The 17154-nt window shown below is 55.1% G+C and overlaps 4 protein-coding genes across 4 annotated transcripts; 3 read left to right on the forward strand and 1 right to left on the reverse strand.

Annotated features, from left to right (window-relative positions):
* Positions 1 to 349: 349 nt before the first annotated feature.
* ACO1O0_005562 (aspartic endopeptidase) lies at positions 350 to 2184 on the forward strand (the record flags this gene model as incomplete). The annotated part of the gene is made up of 2 exons (XM_083194978.1): positions 350 to 1269; positions 1323 to 2184. The coding sequence occupies 2 exons, from the start codon at positions 350 to 352 to the stop codon at positions 2182 to 2184; spliced, it is 1782 nt and encodes a 593-aa protein (XP_083049891.1).
* Positions 2185 to 3157: 973 nt separating this feature from the next.
* On the forward strand, positions 3158 to 3933 carry ACO1O0_005563 (uncharacterized protein; the record flags this gene model as incomplete). The annotated part of the gene is made up of 3 exons (XM_083194979.1): positions 3158 to 3176; positions 3239 to 3368; positions 3615 to 3933. 3 exons carry the CDS (start codon positions 3158 to 3160, stop codon positions 3931 to 3933), a joined length of 468 nt encoding a protein of 155 aa, XP_083049892.1.
* Positions 3934 to 4689: 756 nt separating this feature from the next.
* On the forward strand, positions 4690 to 5565 carry ACO1O0_005564 (4'-phosphopantetheinyl transferase family protein; the record flags this gene model as incomplete). Its single annotated transcript, XM_083194980.1, has 1 exon — positions 4690 to 5565. One exon carries the CDS (start codon positions 4690 to 4692, stop codon positions 5563 to 5565), a length of 876 nt encoding a protein of 291 aa, XP_083049893.1.
* A 429-nt stretch (positions 5566 to 5994) lies between these two features.
* On the reverse strand, positions 5995 to 7019 carry ACO1O0_005565 (Alpha/Beta hydrolase protein; the record flags this gene model as incomplete). The annotated part of the gene is made up of 4 exons (XM_083194981.1): positions 5995 to 6324; positions 6388 to 6535; positions 6628 to 6799; positions 6902 to 7019. The coding sequence occupies 4 exons, from the start codon at positions 7017 to 7019 to the stop codon at positions 5995 to 5997; spliced, it is 768 nt and encodes a 255-aa protein (XP_083049894.1).
* Positions 7020 to 17154: the final 10135 nt, after the last annotated feature.

The raw sequence follows: 17154 nt of genomic DNA on the forward strand, positions 1-17154 counted from the left end.
AAAACGGCATTGGCTGCCCAAGGTTTTTGACCCTTGCAGGACCCCACCATTCCCGATCCCTGCTTCGTGGCTGCGACGAGCACCAACTGCTGAATCTCAAGCTTCGAACAAACACCGTCCCCTTCTCCTAAGACAGCAACCGTTGCTCTTTGATTCTTCGTCTTATTCGTTCATTTTTGCTTGCAATACAGGACTAGACTTTCTGGCATGAGCTATTGCGCAAGTCGTTCTTTTCCCTCACCCCGTTGGTAGACCGAGGCCACGTTGCTGGGTGAATCTCACTTCACCCGTTCAACTCCATCCCACACCGCAGGTCAAGCACTATTCCCTGTATCAGGCCCAAGCCAGCATGGCCGACAACGTAACGGTGTTTGAGGGCGCCCTGGACTCCCTGAACATTACCGCCAGCGACACAGTGCCGCCCGAAACGATATGGGAGACGCTCCTCCAACTCGACTTCCTCCTGCTCGAGGCAAAGCTCGTCTTCAGCGCCTTGGGCATCATCTATCTCGGCTCTCACGCCGCACTCCGCCGCCCGCCCTCGGCGGCACCCTCGAAGCCCCGAAGGCCCGGCCAGAAGGACCACGACGAGGACGAGGACCGGGTGACCCAGGGCCTAGAGCTGTCGGACGCCATCCTGTTCCCCGTCATGGCAGGCATCATGCTCGTGGGCCTGTACTATCTTATCCAGTGGCTTAAGGACCCCGAGATCCTCAACAAGGTCCTGCGATGGTACATGTCGTCCATGTCCATTGTGAGCATGCTCACCTTGTACGCACACGGCATTGACTTTGCCACGTCGTTTGTGTTCCCGCGGTACTGGCGTGGGCGGGATGGGTCTCTGCGCAAGATCGATCAGAAGGACCGCGTCGCCAGGCTGTGCGACGATGTCGGTAATCAGACGGATGTGGAGCCTGCATCTCGGAGTCCCCTCCCCAGCTTCCTGTGTCTGCTGGCTCCTACCGGGAGGATGCGCAAGTTGGCGTGGGACGTGCGCGGCTTGTTTACCCAGGAGTGGCTGTTCAAGCTGTATGTCCATGGGATGGGCGAGGAGAAGGCCAAGATCAAGTTCTCCCACATGATCGCGCTCCTGGCGTCGGTCGGCACAGCCATCGTCTACTCCTCGACGACGTCTCCTTTTCTCTCCAATGTTCTAGGCTACGGGTTGTGCTATGGATCGTTCTTGATCCTGTCTCCGACGGACCTACTGACCGGAACTCTGGTCCTTACCGGCCTGTTCTTCTACGATATCATCATGGTATTTTACACGTATGTGACTTCGCTTTCGGGCGCCCTGAGCATCATCACTGACTACCCATTAGGCCCTACATGGTCACCGTCGCCACCACCCTAGATGTGCCTATCAAGCTCACCTTCCAGGCCGCGGCGAGAAAGAGTATTCTGGGTCTGGGGGACATTGTGCTCCCGGGGATTGTCATGGGCTGGGCCCTCCGGTTGGATCTCTGGCTCCATTACCAGCGCAAGATCAAGTACGAGGCAACGGACCTGAAAATCATCGAGAAGGATGCCACTTCGGGTGCCATTGTGACTAGGAGCGAAACCAAGCACAAAGAGATCAAGGCGCCCTATGTCAACGCGCAAGGTGCTTGGGCGGACCGATTTTGGGCACAGACCTGCATGATCTTTGGCTCCAAGCCACTGCCGGCCGAGGTGGCGGCGTCCAAGTTCCCTAAAACCTATTTTCACGCTACCGTGGGGGGTTACAGCCTCGGAATGGGCGTTACGCTCGCCATGCTTCTGGTATTCAAGAGGGGCCAGCCAGCACTGCTCTACCTCGTTCCCGGTGTGCTGGGGTCGCTATACCTGACGGCCATGGTGCGTGGTGAGCTGAAGCAGATCTGGGCCTACACGGAAGATGGCAGCATCGACACGAGGGACGTCGTAGTGGACCTGGATGGTGATGGAAGGGCTGTGAAGAAGGTTGGTAAGCTGAAGGATGGCGTCGTCGATACCACCAAGGATGGCGACAAGGACAAAGAAACCGATGGCTCGAAGGATGAGAAGAAAGATGGCTCGAAGGATGAGAAGAAAGATGGCTCGAAAAGAGGGTCCAAGGGAGGGGAGGAGGGCGTCAAGGATGCGGATGGGGAGTGCAAGAAACCCAAGAAGGGCCACAAGGTATTTTACGTCTCGTTAGAAACACCTTCGGAGGCTCAAGAATAAGGCCTACCGGGTTTAGGCTAGTTTAGGGGCATCGGAGAAAGGTCGCTAGATGACGAATACACGATTATTCACCAAGTACTTAGGTACCTACCATTGTAGCACTTCGTAGATTTTCCCCGTGTTTCTACCTCGGGCAGCGTTTATGGTGAAGCCAAAACACTACGCGGAGTATTCCGTGTTCCTGCCTCGGGCAACCTTGATGTGAACTAGTAGATTTGCAGAGAGCTCAGGGTGACTAGGTAGATAGGTGGTTGGGTGTAAACTGGATGTGTCCGTCAAGGACCCCCACCCCAGCATGCCTACACTGGTAAACCAATGCTCTCTGTCGAATTTCCGAGTATGTAGCAGAGGCATCTAGACGACGCCTAGAGTATTCCCTCATTGTGGGAAATTGTCTAGATTCCCAGCGACGCCTGTTATCTCGTTTAAAAAGCCAGGAGGGTTGTGAGTCAAGTCCCAGGCTCGGGAGAAATCATCCTGGGCCTCCCCATAGAAGGGTCTAAGTGACTCATGTGTTATTATTGAATTGTGGGCAAAATGTCGAGGTTATTGGCGATATCTGGTATCTCATTCGAAGAGCTACTGGGAGTGTTGTCAGCCACATAGCTCAGTCTCCTGGGAAACACTCTAGGAAACTCCTCCCAGATGTTTCCGAAGTCTAATTTGGGGAATTTGTGTGCGCCTCTAGATTACAATTGCCTATTTTAGACTTGCCCCTTAAACCTTATGGACGCCATGATAACCATGTGGCAGGAATAAGGGGCTGCCTTCATAATCGAACAGCCACAAAATAGTCTTTCTGGTGGTGTATAAACAGATCGCATTCCTTATCAAGGATCGGAATTCTCTCCTTCTTCAGGCAACACACTGGGGACCACTGATCACGCGCAAGTTACTCAGCTCACATCACTTGTTAGGCAGTTCTCCATACAACACTGCCCAAACATCCCGTGGCTTCCTACACTTGGCCACCATGTCTTACGGAATCCACAGTACGTTAATGCCCCCCTGTTTCTACCCCATTTACGTCTAATATGTTTTTTTTTTTTTGCAGCTGAGATCGAGGAAACGATTGCCCTCTCCACTCTACTAGGGGAGGCGGACGTTCTGACCTCGATTCTCGGAAACAGATTCGCGGAGTACCCCGTGGAGGATCCCCAGGGTCCCCCAAATACCCCGGATAGGTCCGTTTCTCTTCCTCGGCGAGGCTCATTCGAGGAATCCCCCCAGCCTTCCTCTCCACCCGTCTCGCCGCCACCTGTTCCTCCCCCCTTCCCGTTCTGCTCGGCGGAACTTGGCCGTCGCGCCGCGAAGCGTCGCAAGACTTCGTATCCTGGCCGCCGGTGGTCTCACTCGGACAGTGAGGCCACCCAGCAAGGTGCCCCAACTTTGGTCTGCTCCTCCTCCAACACTACTACTACTACTAGTAGTATGGGGAGGAGCCCAGAAAGTCGCCGGGACGGTGCCGCGTCTCCGGATGAGACAGACTCCGAGGTGGGGAATCTGAGCGGGGGAAGCACCGAGTCCACCGGCACAGTCGGGGCAGCCTCCGGCGGAATAGCACCCAAGGACTCGGAGCAGGAGGAGAGGGAGGAAGACGGGGAAGAGGAGGAGATTTACTACGACGACAGGTGGGAGGGGTTTGGGGACTCGGATCAGAGGGAGTTGAATCGCCGCGAGGAGGAGGAGGAGCCAACCCCGAAGAGGCCAGTAGAGGAGAGGCTGTTTGGGAGATACTGGCGGGAATGACGGGAGAGGAGGGATCCTGTCGGCGTAGTGACGGACTGGGGGAAGGGGTAGAAACTAGGGTGACAAGGAAGAGCAGGCGAGGAATGAAGTTGGTATTCAATCAAAACCACCAAAGGTGAAGACATTCTTATGGTTTTATGATCATTAAGTGAAAGACCTACATGCCACTTACGAGGGGGATTCTGTTCGAGTGTGCCTATCCGTAGTCCTACAGCATATGAAGTCGGTTGACAAGCCGCGCCAAGCCTCCGGCCCCGCCGCCACTCCGAGGGCTCAGGAACCGTTCAACGGGCAGTCTAACAGACGGAACAGCGCGGGGTCCACTGAGTACCCAAGCCCACAACGCCTGTCAGCGGCTCAGTCCCTGGCCGCCCTGGGTGATACAGCATTGTTGCACCGTTACAGGCCCCTGGGAGTCACCCCCCAGGGTACCTAGATGTAAAGATTACCCGGACAGCTCCTCTTATGTAGATAGAACCAACCTGGAACCCCCACCTCAGTGTGCCACCTAACCTCCAGCCTTCCCATGTTCATCACCTCCCTCAGGCCTCACTCAGACCACCCATCTGGGTTCTGCCCCCAACCGTTCATTCCACTCCATCACGATGTCAGCGGTTGATAGACCCTGACACATTCGTTTCCGAGGGCTGAGGTCACTCGCTAAAACCGTCTTCGCCCTTCCGAGTGCCTGAGGCGACTCCTGGATCCCCTTCTTCCACCCTTGATAGCATCTTCCAACCACCATCGTTGCCGACAATGCCAGGCATGGCCCCCGTTATCCAATGGGTCCTCGACACCCGAAATCTCTGGCCCGAGGCCACCCGCACTGCCCATCTCGTCGACCACGCCAAGCGAGCACTCGCCCTCCTCCCATCCCACGAGCGCGATGAGGTGCTCCGCTACGTCCACGTCCGCGACGCCAAGATGGCCCTGGGCTCCCGCCTCCTCAAGCGCTACCTCATCGCCCGCTACGCCCACGTCCCCTGGGACCTCGCCTCCGCCACCCGCAACGCCCACACCAAGCCCGTCTTCTGCGCCCCAGACGGCTCCGAGCCCCTCGCCTTCAACGTCTCCCACCAGGCCGGCCTCGTCGTCCTCGCCGCCGCCCTGCAGCCCCCCGCGGGCGCCGCCCTGGGCGTCGACGTCGTCTGCCCCACCGAGCGCCGCGACCGCGACCACGCCCTCGTCCGCGCCGAGGGGTGGCCGTCCTTTGTCGACATGCACGCCGACGTCCTGGGGCCTCCGGAGGTCGCCGCCCTGCACCGCCTGCCGCTGCCGGACCTCGACCGCCGCATGCGTCACTTCTACACCCTGTGGTGCCTGCGCGAGGCCTACGTCAAGATGACCGGCGAGGCCCTCCTGGCACCCTGGCTCAAGAGCCTCGAGATGCGCCGCTTTGCCCCGCCCGAGGACGCGCCCGTCGAGCGGACCGAGATATGGTTCGAGGGGAGGCGGCTCGACGACGTGGACCTGCACCTCGTCAACGTGCTTGATGACTTCATCATATGTACGGCCACGCACAAGGACAGCCAGGGGGGCAGGCTCGACATTGGGGATTACGAGCTGCTGGACGTGGAGGAGGTCATTTCGTTTGGCGAGAAGTCCCGGGCTGCCGCGTCTGACGGCCCCTGAACCAATGGTGCGTCGGTAGATGGCTCCGGCGAAGAGCCACAATGGGACAGGAGAGCATATCATGATTCATGAGTCTTTATTTTCAGCCCGTCTTTCGCATTTTAGTGTTACATGCAGAGCATATTACTGCTACCAAAAATGGCCGTGGCGCTATGGATTGGGTCAAAGTTAGCAGGTCACGGCATTGATGATAGAGCTCTGACGCTTCAATCCTCAATTTGCCCCAAGTTACATACTCGGATCCATCGCTTTGTCAATGCTTCCCGTGTGTAAAGCTTGCCTAGGGATTTCCCTGGGCTGTTGCATGCCTCCCTTTCATCCATTCAGTCATTTCTGCCACATCGTAAGTACATCTTTCTGGGGGGTTTTTTTTTCTTTCCCGCCCCCTCCCCCCCCCTGTGTTTCTGCCATCAATACTCTCCCCCCTGTTTAAAAGTTCTTGCCAAAGAACTCGAGGACAGTCTTGTACCCACGCTGGTACTCGGCCTTGACACGGTCCTTGCTCAGGTCCGAGCGCGCGGCCATCCAACCGTGGATCTGGTCGCCAAAGGTCTCGACGTGCTTGGGCACAGTCAGGGCGTCCTCGAACTTCTTGACGTCGGCGGCGGGCTCGTCGCCCGAGGCCAGCATGGCGAAGGGGATGGTGACGCCCTGCGCGTCGGCCGGGTCGACCATGGCCGGGTGCACCGAGGCGGCGACGGAGAAGGGGTTGGTGTCGGCCTTCACTGCGAGGGCGACGACCTTGCCGCCCCAGCAGAACTACAATGGCGAGACTCAGCGATAACGTTCAAAGGTTTCAAGCAGATGCCAAGGGGGCCGTACACCTAGGATGCCAAACTTGGAGACGGACGGGTCCTTGGCCTTGGCGGCGTCGACAAAGCCGGGGACCTGGGCGGCAACCTTGGGAGGCGGGTAGGTTCCAAAGAACTCTCCCAGCTGCTTCTTCTTTTCGTCATTGTCGGGGGGATAGCTGGTCAAAGACACCCGTTAGAACAAGCCCGCTCGGTCGGTCGGAGTCCCGTCCCGGAAACCCCGCAACAGCGAAACTAGAGGCATCCTTACATCTCAATCGGGCAAGGCTTGCCGTGGAACCAGTCGGGCATGTAGACCTTGTACTTCTGCTTGTCGTCGCTGTAGGCGAGAATATCGGCGCCCTGGACGGTCTGGTCGAAGTAGCCGAAGATGTCGTAGATGACGACAATGGCCTTGGTGGCATCCGCGGGACCGGTGACGTCTAATAGCTGTCAGCCCATCCGGTCTTTCTTGATCTCCCCTCTTCCCCCCCCCCCCCCCCCCCCCCCCCCTTCCTTCTACACCTGGCGCAGAGGGAACATACAGGTCTTGAATCCACCAATCTCCTCGTAAGAGCCCTTGGGCTGGTATCCCGAGGAAACGACGGGAGGGATGTTGCAGCAGGGCTGGCTGTGACCGTGAGACGCGGGCATGGTCGACATCTTGGGCGGTTGGATATGAAAACACTGCCTAAAAGCGGGAGATCGGAGCTGCTGCTGGGGCTGCTGGGGCTTCTCTGGGCTGATCTGGGGTGTCCTCGTGACCGGGGTCGGGATCGGGATCGGGGTCGCGGACGCAAGTGGACGGATGTTGCTAACGCGGTAGTTGAGGGTCTACGGGAAGGCTGGCCTGTTGGCTCTGGAGGATGCTCTCAGCGAGGTGGAAGAGGGCATGAAGGGAGGGCGCTTACGGTGTGTTTGCAACTGGAGGAATCGTCGGGGGGCGGAGAAGCAGCGGGAGGAGATGCTTAAAGGCGGCGACAGCTTCGGAGCTTCAAGGTGGGTGAAGGTGGGGCTGGTGCTTGGTGGTGGGGGGTATAGCACGTCGTGATGTCACGTCCTTCCAGAACCCCATCTTTACCCATCACACCACCTCACCCAGATGTCCAGTAGTTGCCAAATCCAAGTTCCAGTCACCCGCGTCGCCAACTGCTTTGCATTGATTTACCGAGGTCAAGCGTACCCGTAGTCTCTGTAGGCCAAATGCAGGCGCCTAATTTGTCACTCAACCACCAAGTTTGGTCATGATGAGGTCCCTGGTCAACTTCAACGTAGTAGGCAAGTCACAGAACCGCTCAATCAGAATACACGTCCCAAGTTGTTGAGAACAAAAATTCCAATCGGGTAGCATACCTATGAATTAATTTCCCTCTAAACAAAAAGGGACCGACAAAAACAATTTACCAATCCTATCATCGTATAATTCAATAGCAGACATCACCCTTTACTCAACTCGTGCAAAAGTAGTACTGCTTTTCGTGCCAAACCACATCCTCGTCCATTCCAAACTGAAAGCGCGTAAGGGGCGTCAGATGTGTCTCTTCTTTGTGCACCGCAATCGACCAGCCGGACTTCTCATCGTCCGCCATACTGATGGCGGCATCCCACATATCCGCTGGAGGGTCCCAGACTACAACCTCGGAGAGACCTGCTGCCGCAGCCTCATGCACGGCCGCTGCTAACAGGTTCCTCATCTCGCGAGAGCAGCCTGACAGTCGCTCTGAATGGACGCGAAATACTATGAGTCTCTGCTTCAGGAAGTCGTGTTCCCACCACATCCACGCCGACTCGTTCAATGTGTTGTTGAGCGGCACTATTGCGCCGATAGCAGCTGTGCGACTCAGAAAATTAGGACACAGGACAGCAGCACGTAGCCTAGCTCGCTTCAGATGATAGGCGATGAGGCGGGCCGCGGGCAGTATCTGGATATGAGTCCTCCTGTCTCGGCGCCGTCCCGCCACACGAAACCTGACTGTGTTCAAGTCACTGTCGCAGAGCGACTGCAATGCGTCGTAGGAAAGGAACTTGACTTCCATGTCGGCATCGAAGTCAGCATTCTTATACTGTCGAATCCGGAGCTGCTCAACTCTCTGGGGCCTCTAGTCTGAATCTGCAAAGAGAGGAGAAGCAATAGGGCTGAAGAAGACGCTTATCTTGATGTTCATTGCGTCCAGCCACTTCCCGAGACCGAGTATTAACACCTTTGAGTGTTTTCCCATACGATAATCTGAGTGCATCCACATGTTTGTGATTATGGCCGCCCGCGCCGGACGAGGCTGGCCATCGTTGATGTAGGCATCGCAGAACTTTATGGTGCACGCCGATATAACTTTATGAGTAGCAAGGCAATGCAGGAGCAAGTGTGCATAGCCAGGTGGAGGCACCCCTTTCCCAAGTTGATGGTCCATGGCCAGGTAATACCATCTAGGAAAGGGAGCACTCCACAAAGAAGCACATTGATGCATGTGCTGCGTGACCAGTATGTCATTATCGTGTTTATTACCAGCGAACAAAGAAAAACGCAAGTATTTTTCCTTGATGTCTTTGAGCATCGGTGATGGGTCCCCATGGTCCAATAACGCACGTAGTATTGTCTGTAACAATGGATCTTCTGCTTCGGATACCTGATGGCCGCTTGGAATATAGTAATCGAACGTCCGAGCTCGGTTCCAAGGCTTTGACTGGGAAGATCCTTCACAGTCGTCATGCCGTGGTAGGGGTTCTGATGCCACGACAGGGGGCGTCTGGGGTAGGTTCGGAAAGAGATTTGATCTGGTGAAGTCGGGTTTACCAGCGAACGCTCCGGGGTTGATTCCACTACGCGATAGTTGTCTCAATATCGCATCTGGCGGGATTAAGGTTACTCCAACACGAGGAGAAGACTTGTGGAATTCGTCAGACATGCTGGAAACGAAGACGGAGTTCTCTGTCCACAGTGATAACGGGAGACGATCGATGTTCCTATTGCTGATGAGCAATGCTACAACTACTAAGTGAGGGAAGAGACAATGGGGAGAGAATGAGAGAACAGTGCTGCCAATACCAATCCAATCCTGACAAGATCGGTGATCGCTGTTAATGGCAAGCGCCTTCCGTCTTGCGAATTTGCGGTGGTTAGCCCCCAGAAGACGGAAAGACCTACTCGTACTGCAGGAAGTAGATGCCTACCCTGGAAGGAAGGAAGCATGCTCCCATCACCACCGTCCAGGCCAGTGCCCACCTGATGGAACCTGGAAGTCAGCGCTGCCAATTTAAGGAGCATCGTCGCGGCATTGCCCCGAGCTCCGGGGATTCATCATCATGATATTGAGTCGTTGACCCGCCACATCTACCGGGTTCGTACCCGTAGGAGCTCCCCGAGTCCCCGAGTTCCCAGCTCGTCGAATCCTTGACCAACGCCGACCGCAGGTAATAAAACAACTCAAATACCTCTGGCTTCTCTCCTCCTGCGGGGTCCTGCGAATTACTGTCGATGTGGAGACTGGAGAGCCGGTTCCAGCGTACCGTTGCTTGTGGGGCACTGGGGCCTGCCCCCCGGACTGCCACCGCTCGAGGTCCATCTTCTTTGTATTAGTTCCTGCATAATGTGATCACGACAATCTACTGGCAGCCCCAGTTCACATCATCTCAGTGACCATGTACGCACTGAGATGGTGATAAACTCAAGTGTCGCCCTTCTCTTGTCTGTTCACCACCATCATCATCAGCAGCATCATCACCACCACCACTATCAATGGCTCACCTGATCAACTGCAGCTCGAGCGCCATGGGGGCCATGGTTGCGGTTGTCACATCTCACTTTTTTGGGCTCTGATCGCCGTGATCGCTGTGATTTACACCAGGGGGGTGTTGGCTGACCCCTACCGAGCTGGCCCCCCCCCAGGCACGAAGAGCCTCGTCAGCGGAAGTTATACGCGAGCACACTCACCCACATGACCTGGATACCATATCCGCTGTCCTGGGACGGAGATCCACGTAAGCAGCGAGGGTTGCCCCAGGCATCCCAGCTCAGGTCTTCCGTCATTTTCAGCAATGGCAACCAACAGAGCTCAATGACCCCTACCTTGAGCTGATTCACTCGCCCCTCCATCAGCTCCCATCTCTGACACAGGCGTCCCGGGGAGACATCCCAATGGCTGAGAAAGATCTTCCAATTTAGTATGAGGTCGTGCTTGAGTAAAAGTAAAAACCAAAAGCCGACCCCCTCTGCTAGTACCATCCTTTTTGTCGACGCGTTATGATTATGATTCCCAAGTCGAGCCCAACTCCGTCGATCCGATTCCAAATGATACGAAATGCAAAGTGGATCATCCTCCTCCCTCGCGGGATCCTCCAGCATATCCTAGCAGCCTTCACCAACCCACTGGCTACCGAAAGCCCGGTAGATTTTGTGCACCGTTCCAAACACCATAAACACCGTGAGAACAGAAAGGGAGAACGCCATTTCGTAGGGCCATGGGCTTGTCCCCTGAGAGGCCAAGCCAGACTAGCCAACTCCATCCGGCTAGGTTCTATGTCCATCAAAAGAGAAAACTGCGGCGCCATAAGTCGTCACGAGCAGCTTCACGCAAAGGATGCGCCAAGTGACACACACCGGCGTGCTTCGGTGACGGACTGACGGCCGTATTAGTGTTCAGCGTCACAGGGCGTTCCGCAGTAGCCGCAACAACGGCCAGGGATCACCCAGACCTCCTTGCCCTCTAGAGCACATGTTGGGCAGCGTGTTCCGGGAGACTGACAGGTGGTTAGCTCGCCACCCTAGCCAAGTCTGGATTAGAAACATACTTTGGGGTTGACGACAATGATGTCTTCGCCACTAGGGTGAAGGGCCACGAGAGGAGCATCTTGTGGGGGAATGTCTCCTGGGAGCGGCCGAGGAAGAACGAGGTAATGGGGAGGCGTCATGGTTGCAAGAGCGAGGGGAGTTGAGATCTGGAAGGGGATCTTGTGTGTGTGATGGGGTCGTTCTGGGCGCGTATCGGCAAGCGCGGAGTGAGACGATGAGTGACTGAGAAGATGTATTTCTTAGGATGTGCACGAGAAGTGGTCGGCAAAGCTCTCCCTGGGACGAGTTGTAAGAGGCAAGCCGTAGAGTTGTTGGGTTGAGGTTGTTCGAGAGTGCTGCTGAAAGTAAAGTAGCAATGGTGGGTTGTCCCCTTGATATATGATGTTGGGCCAACAGCGACGAGCGAACTACGTGGGAGTAAACGGCAGTCAATCACCATCGGGAGGCGGTTGGATGGTGTTGGTCTCTCGGGAGCTTGAAGGGTATAGACTGGCCCGTACGCCTGGTACATTGGCTAATGCGGGTGGCCGTGGCACACGTTGATCGGTAGGCAGCCGGACGGACCCTCAGACTCCTTGCTGTGTTGGGTCGGGCCACGACAGGGCCATCATACTGGCTGTGAGACTCGGAGAGATTGCCAACGTGGATTTTTCCCAGGTGCACGAATAGTTGCCTACAGAGTACATGCGTAGGTAGGACAGTGGCACCGCCCTGCTTAAGAAACAGAGTGGGCCGGGCAGCACCGGCGGGAACGGGAGCCATGGACGGTGGAGCACGGATACCCAGACTCGGACACACACGGCACGACAGGACAGGACAGGGCCCAGCTGCCAGGGTCGCGTTTACTATTACGGATATGTAGCACACCCTTAGTCGCACGTAACGAATCCTCTTGGTGGTGACGTTTGTAGAGCGCACTGCGACTGTCTTGTTATTAATATGTGGCGTAACAGCTGCCTGTTCCCACCGCTGTTCTCGACCGGGCGGAACTTGGGTCATCAAACGTTTCAACACGTCGGGAAGACGGGAGCCTTCTCGCCGGACGCTACACTAGAAAGATTTTCTTCAATTTGCTTGTCTAGAAAGAAGAGAACCGAGCGTTGACCTGATGTTTTGTTATTACAGGCCCATCCATCCGGCAATGATGGGCACATGTTGAGACCTGAGCGTCACTCACGGGTCAAGCATAGGGACCACGACAGGGTAATGAGGTGGGGGTCTAGTGGCTACTCGTACAAGTGTCAAGGGCCCCATGTCGGCAGACGCAATGGTTCCCAGCTCCAGGGTTCCGGAATGGAGAATTGCGAGGTGCGTCAGCATCCATCGTGCATCCATGATCATCGTGCATCTACATACTAACTAGTATCATCAGGTCCCCGAGCTCTGGGGAGCGTTCGCAGGCTCCACAAGTGGGGGGCAACGTAGCAGCACTGAGACTGATGACGGCGCAGGCGGTGATGAGGAGCTCTCATGTGAGCAACCTGCAAGTAGGTGAGGGTCTTTCTGCATGCCACAAGCGAAATCCCAGAGGATGGAAGCCGAGGAAGACTGTGAGTGCTGTGAGTCAACTGAAGAGAGGCCCATGAGATGGGGCCATTAGCAGTTTGACACGGCCGTGTCTCGGGGAACAGCGGGTCCCGTTTATCCTGGGACAAGATGCGTACGAGTACGTGCTCGTACTCAATCCCAAAGGACGAGCGTTTGCCAAGTTGCCAACATGATCTCCGGGCTACGCCCAGGGGCAAGCCATGCACATACATACGTATTCGCACATACTACCTAATAATCAGATTTCGTACATATTCGTACTTAGCATCTGTACCATGTAGTGGTGTCCTACTAGCCTGTACGAGTACTGAAGGAACTAGTAGTACTAGTACTAGTATTAACAGTCAGTTTTAACAAGCACGAGAAATAAGATGTGGATATCTGCTTACCCAACTCAGGCGTAGCGCAGTCCCTCGAGCAGCTTTAGGGAGCTGAGGACGGCATGTGGCCAGCATTGTGAGTTGACTTCGCCAGAATGGTCAACACTTTGGTCGACAACTGAGAAAAGGCGCATTGCTACCAGGGATCAGGGTTTGGTCGAAGCGGGATCTGATAGATCCATCACTTTGGTTGGTGATGAGTCACATTGGGCGAAATTATCCTGAAGAGCGCTTGCCACTGCACACAACAGGTGGGCTGGAAGGAGCGAGCAAGCAATGCCGGGGCGAGAATATCGCATCACCTGCCGGAAGAGCAGCCAGCGGGTACAAAGGCACCTTCCGTAAGGTTCTGACGAGGGTCTTTGCCGCGAACCTTGCGAGCTCCTACTGCACCTCGTCTGGGCCAGGCTGAGACTTCCATTCTTGGCGCGGGGTTGCCCCTGCCCAGAACCTCAATTGGCCAGCAGCTTCAGCCACCAACAGCCGTGGTGCGCCACCCATGCAACTCCTTGCTGCTCTCCCCGTCACCAGTGCCATATGTCTGCTCTACCCACCTACCTAGTAGCTATCAATTTGGCGGCTCACCGTTCGAACCTCGCTAGCTTCCCGTCAAAGATTGTCTCTTGACCCCACCAGGCGCTTCAAATCGTTCATCAAACTGAACTAGCACACGAGGCAAGTACTATGCCGGCGCGTGGCTCGGTACGCTGATTGATGCCAAGCTGTAATAATCGGGATACCGATCCGGCCGCAAGCAAACGCGTTTTGCTTTTGCTCTCGCATCTACTTCTCGCATCCCACACGCCCGTTCTCCCAACCGTCTTATCGGGATTCGACGATTCAGGTGACAGGAAACGACGTCCAGGCCATGACCACCATTTGCTTTGTGGCCACATTCCTCATATGCACATTCCTCATATGCCTCTCTCATTCGAGGTATGTGCCCAAGAATCTTCATGGACTAATACTCTCCCATCCTCTACGGACGACAAATTAACCTGCGATTCCAGTTTGCCCACCCGCGCTTGGCAAACTAACGCCATGCAGCGGCTAGTGGAGCTGCCACGAGCTATTATTCGGCGATGCACACCCCGACTGTTCTCCTGCGATTGTGGTTTGCTGGCCGCCTGCAGTTGGACAACACTAACTTCAACGCCGTACATTGTACATTTCACTGCATGAAATAACGGCCGGCTCGTCTGATCAGTGGCGCCTCCTTGGTCACAATACGGTATACCTATCATCTAGCGGTCATCTAACGACGCGTGGGCATGCCCGAGTGGCCCATCTGCACGCCCACACCTGATCACAACCTTGGGACAGCCAGACAAGTCCGTTTGCCCACGATTTGTGCGAGAACTCCCGGAACTCGCATATATTCTTCACTGGAGATAACAAGAATCCACATAATGCAAGGAAGGCGCGCACTGCATTCCGCACCGTGCCGTGTGAAGCTAAGCTGCTAGTCAGTTCGAACTGCGATCAAGACCAACGCAAGGTAGCTGGCCGCCACGAGCAGTTGTTGATATTGTACGTTACTCATTCAACAAAACACGTGGTTGTTGCGCTTCTTGCTTCAGCCCCTTACTGACCAATGGGGTGCAATTTGATTCGTTGGCGGAACGGCTACGCCCGGTGAAAATGCCAGGTCGAGTTTTCCTTCGATGCTAATATTCGTACGAATACTCCGTACATCTTCACCGCTGCTCCGGTGGTTGTCAGTTTGCCTCGATGTCGAGTTTGCTTTTTACTTGACATAGGCCCCACATCAGCATCTGAGTCGGGATCAGTATCTGTACGAGTACCAGAACGGGTACGTATGTACTATGTGGCAACTGCAGACCTTCGACTGCATCGATGTTTGTCCATTTTGGTTGGCTCAAACTTCAAGTTTGCACAGTCATCTGTTGGTGGGGTGGTTGTTGCTGCAGAAATCCAACAGAACGTTCTATGTTCCTCTAAATCAAACCAGCATGTGGAGGGGACCGACCGATACAGAGAGTTGGGAACCGATGCGGTCCTACTCTTTGGCTGGCCTACAAGTGGTGCTGACCATCCCCCGGTCTACGAGTATTAGCAGTTCCTCTCAACAAACCCGCTGTCTATAACATTACCTGGTATTCATCGATTTAGTACGGAATAGCACTCTTGAGTCTTGCCAGCATAGATCCAGAACTTTCGACTACTAGGCCCCCTGGACGCTGATCTCCGACACGACCCTTTCGAACCCACACAAGCCACGTTCTCACTCATTTCAGACCCTACACAGCCCGTGATCAACTTAAAGCAAGTCTACCCAAACCGTACTTTTGTGGACCTATCCGGATTCAAACATATTACGATACCACCAGTGAAAAGAGGACATTTCGGCCGGGGTTACAAGGCTTGGGGCTAGATGCGTGAGGTTAGCCACAGTCGAGTGACAGAGAGTTTGGTTGGCTATTGCGGCGGATACTACTCTGCCAACATGGCAAGTCAGCCGATTGTGGCATAGAAGTTCGACATGAAAGTAGTTCAACGGTAGGCCGAGTGTCTCAGGTGCTCGGCCTTGCACAACCTTTCGGACATCCCTCGAGGCCGCGTTTGCCTTTAGCAACACACCATTACCGCCGTATGCGTGAAAGTGAGACCTGTGGTTGTTATGACACCTGTCGAAACTGTACGGATTTCTCAGGCATCCCTGGGGCACACACCCTACACAGCCTCCAGTTCCACTACGCGAGAGTCGACAACTAGCATATCGCCACACAGGGCCGACATGGGATACCGTTTGAGATGTTGTGCGACATACTAACATGGTCAACTCCAAGCCCGTTCCCGCAGGGAGTCCAACATCTCTGGTGGGGGGCATGAAGAGACTTCAGCTTGACGCCTCATGTCCGACTGTATTATTCTTAGGATCGCCCTTCTTGAAGCTAGCATTAGTGGCATGTTCAGTAGATATTTGAATGACTTGGTCGAGTATTCACACCTATGCCAACAGTCACACACCTTAATTGGATTGACGCGAATAGGGACGCCTCATCGAACGAAGCTTGAGCCAGGGACCAACCGGCAAGGACAACTTCACAGCAGGTCAAGGTCTAGTGCGACGCTCACTCAATCGGACTTTTTCAGGCTACGGATACGTACTGTAGTATCTTGGACACCGCCTTTAATACCACCTTGGTTTTCCCGGTTCTCAGCTTCAATGGCGGGAGGAGACGGGAGAGTTTGTGTTTCCACAACGCCACCCGCTGTCAAGTAATTATAAAACACGCGTGGCCGCCGTTACACAACGGGAAAGTTTGCTTTTACACAAAGATGGCCGCTGTCAAAAAAATCCCAACGCGCGCGTGGCCACCTTTGCACGACAGCGAGAGGAGCTGCCAGGGCGGGACCTCGCAGCAGCACACGCCGGCAGCACACACCGTTCACAACAATGATCACAGAGCCGAGATGTCATTTGCAACCACTCAACTCAGCTGCTGCACCTCATCAACCCACCGCTTTCTCCCCCGCCTAGCGGATGGCTACAGGACCGGCAAGGCGGATGCGCCTTAGTGGCGTGGCTCATCGTATCGAAACTGCCTGTACTCGACGAGCCAATTCGCCGACTTCCCACAAGTCCTGTGATGATAAACGCATCGCACAATTCGACCACCTTACATTTTGATCTTATCCTTGTGCTTTCTCAGCATTGATTGCTTCCTAGGCTACTACACCTGCTGCTGGTGTCACACCTCCCATCTTTCAGCCGCGTGTGTGTACCATCTGGCTTCGAGCCCCAAGTCTATCAACAATCAAACAACCGAACGCCCCCGGCCTGGTCTGGTAGCGACAGGTATCCCAAAACGCAAAAGTCCGCTATGCTGGAAGAAAATAAGCAAGGAAAAGAAACCCCTTTCCAGGGGCGCTGCCGCAGGTGAGGATGATCTTGAGAATGATCATCGAAGGGTCTTGGTGATCTTGACGAGAAGCTTGCTACCATCAACACGGTTGCCCTTCACGTCTCGGAGGGGTATAAAGCGGAATCCTTGGTGGAGACGGTCCAGACGAATGCATGCCCAAGCCAACAGCGTGGAGCTCATGGCCCCTTCCTCTT

This window comes from Amphichorda felina, assembly GCF_050947745.1.
Source record: "Amphichorda felina strain 45539 chromosome Unknown scaffold_5, whole genome shotgun sequence".
Taxonomy (NCBI): domain Eukaryota; kingdom Fungi; phylum Ascomycota; class Sordariomycetes; order Hypocreales; family Bionectriaceae; genus Amphichorda; species Amphichorda felina.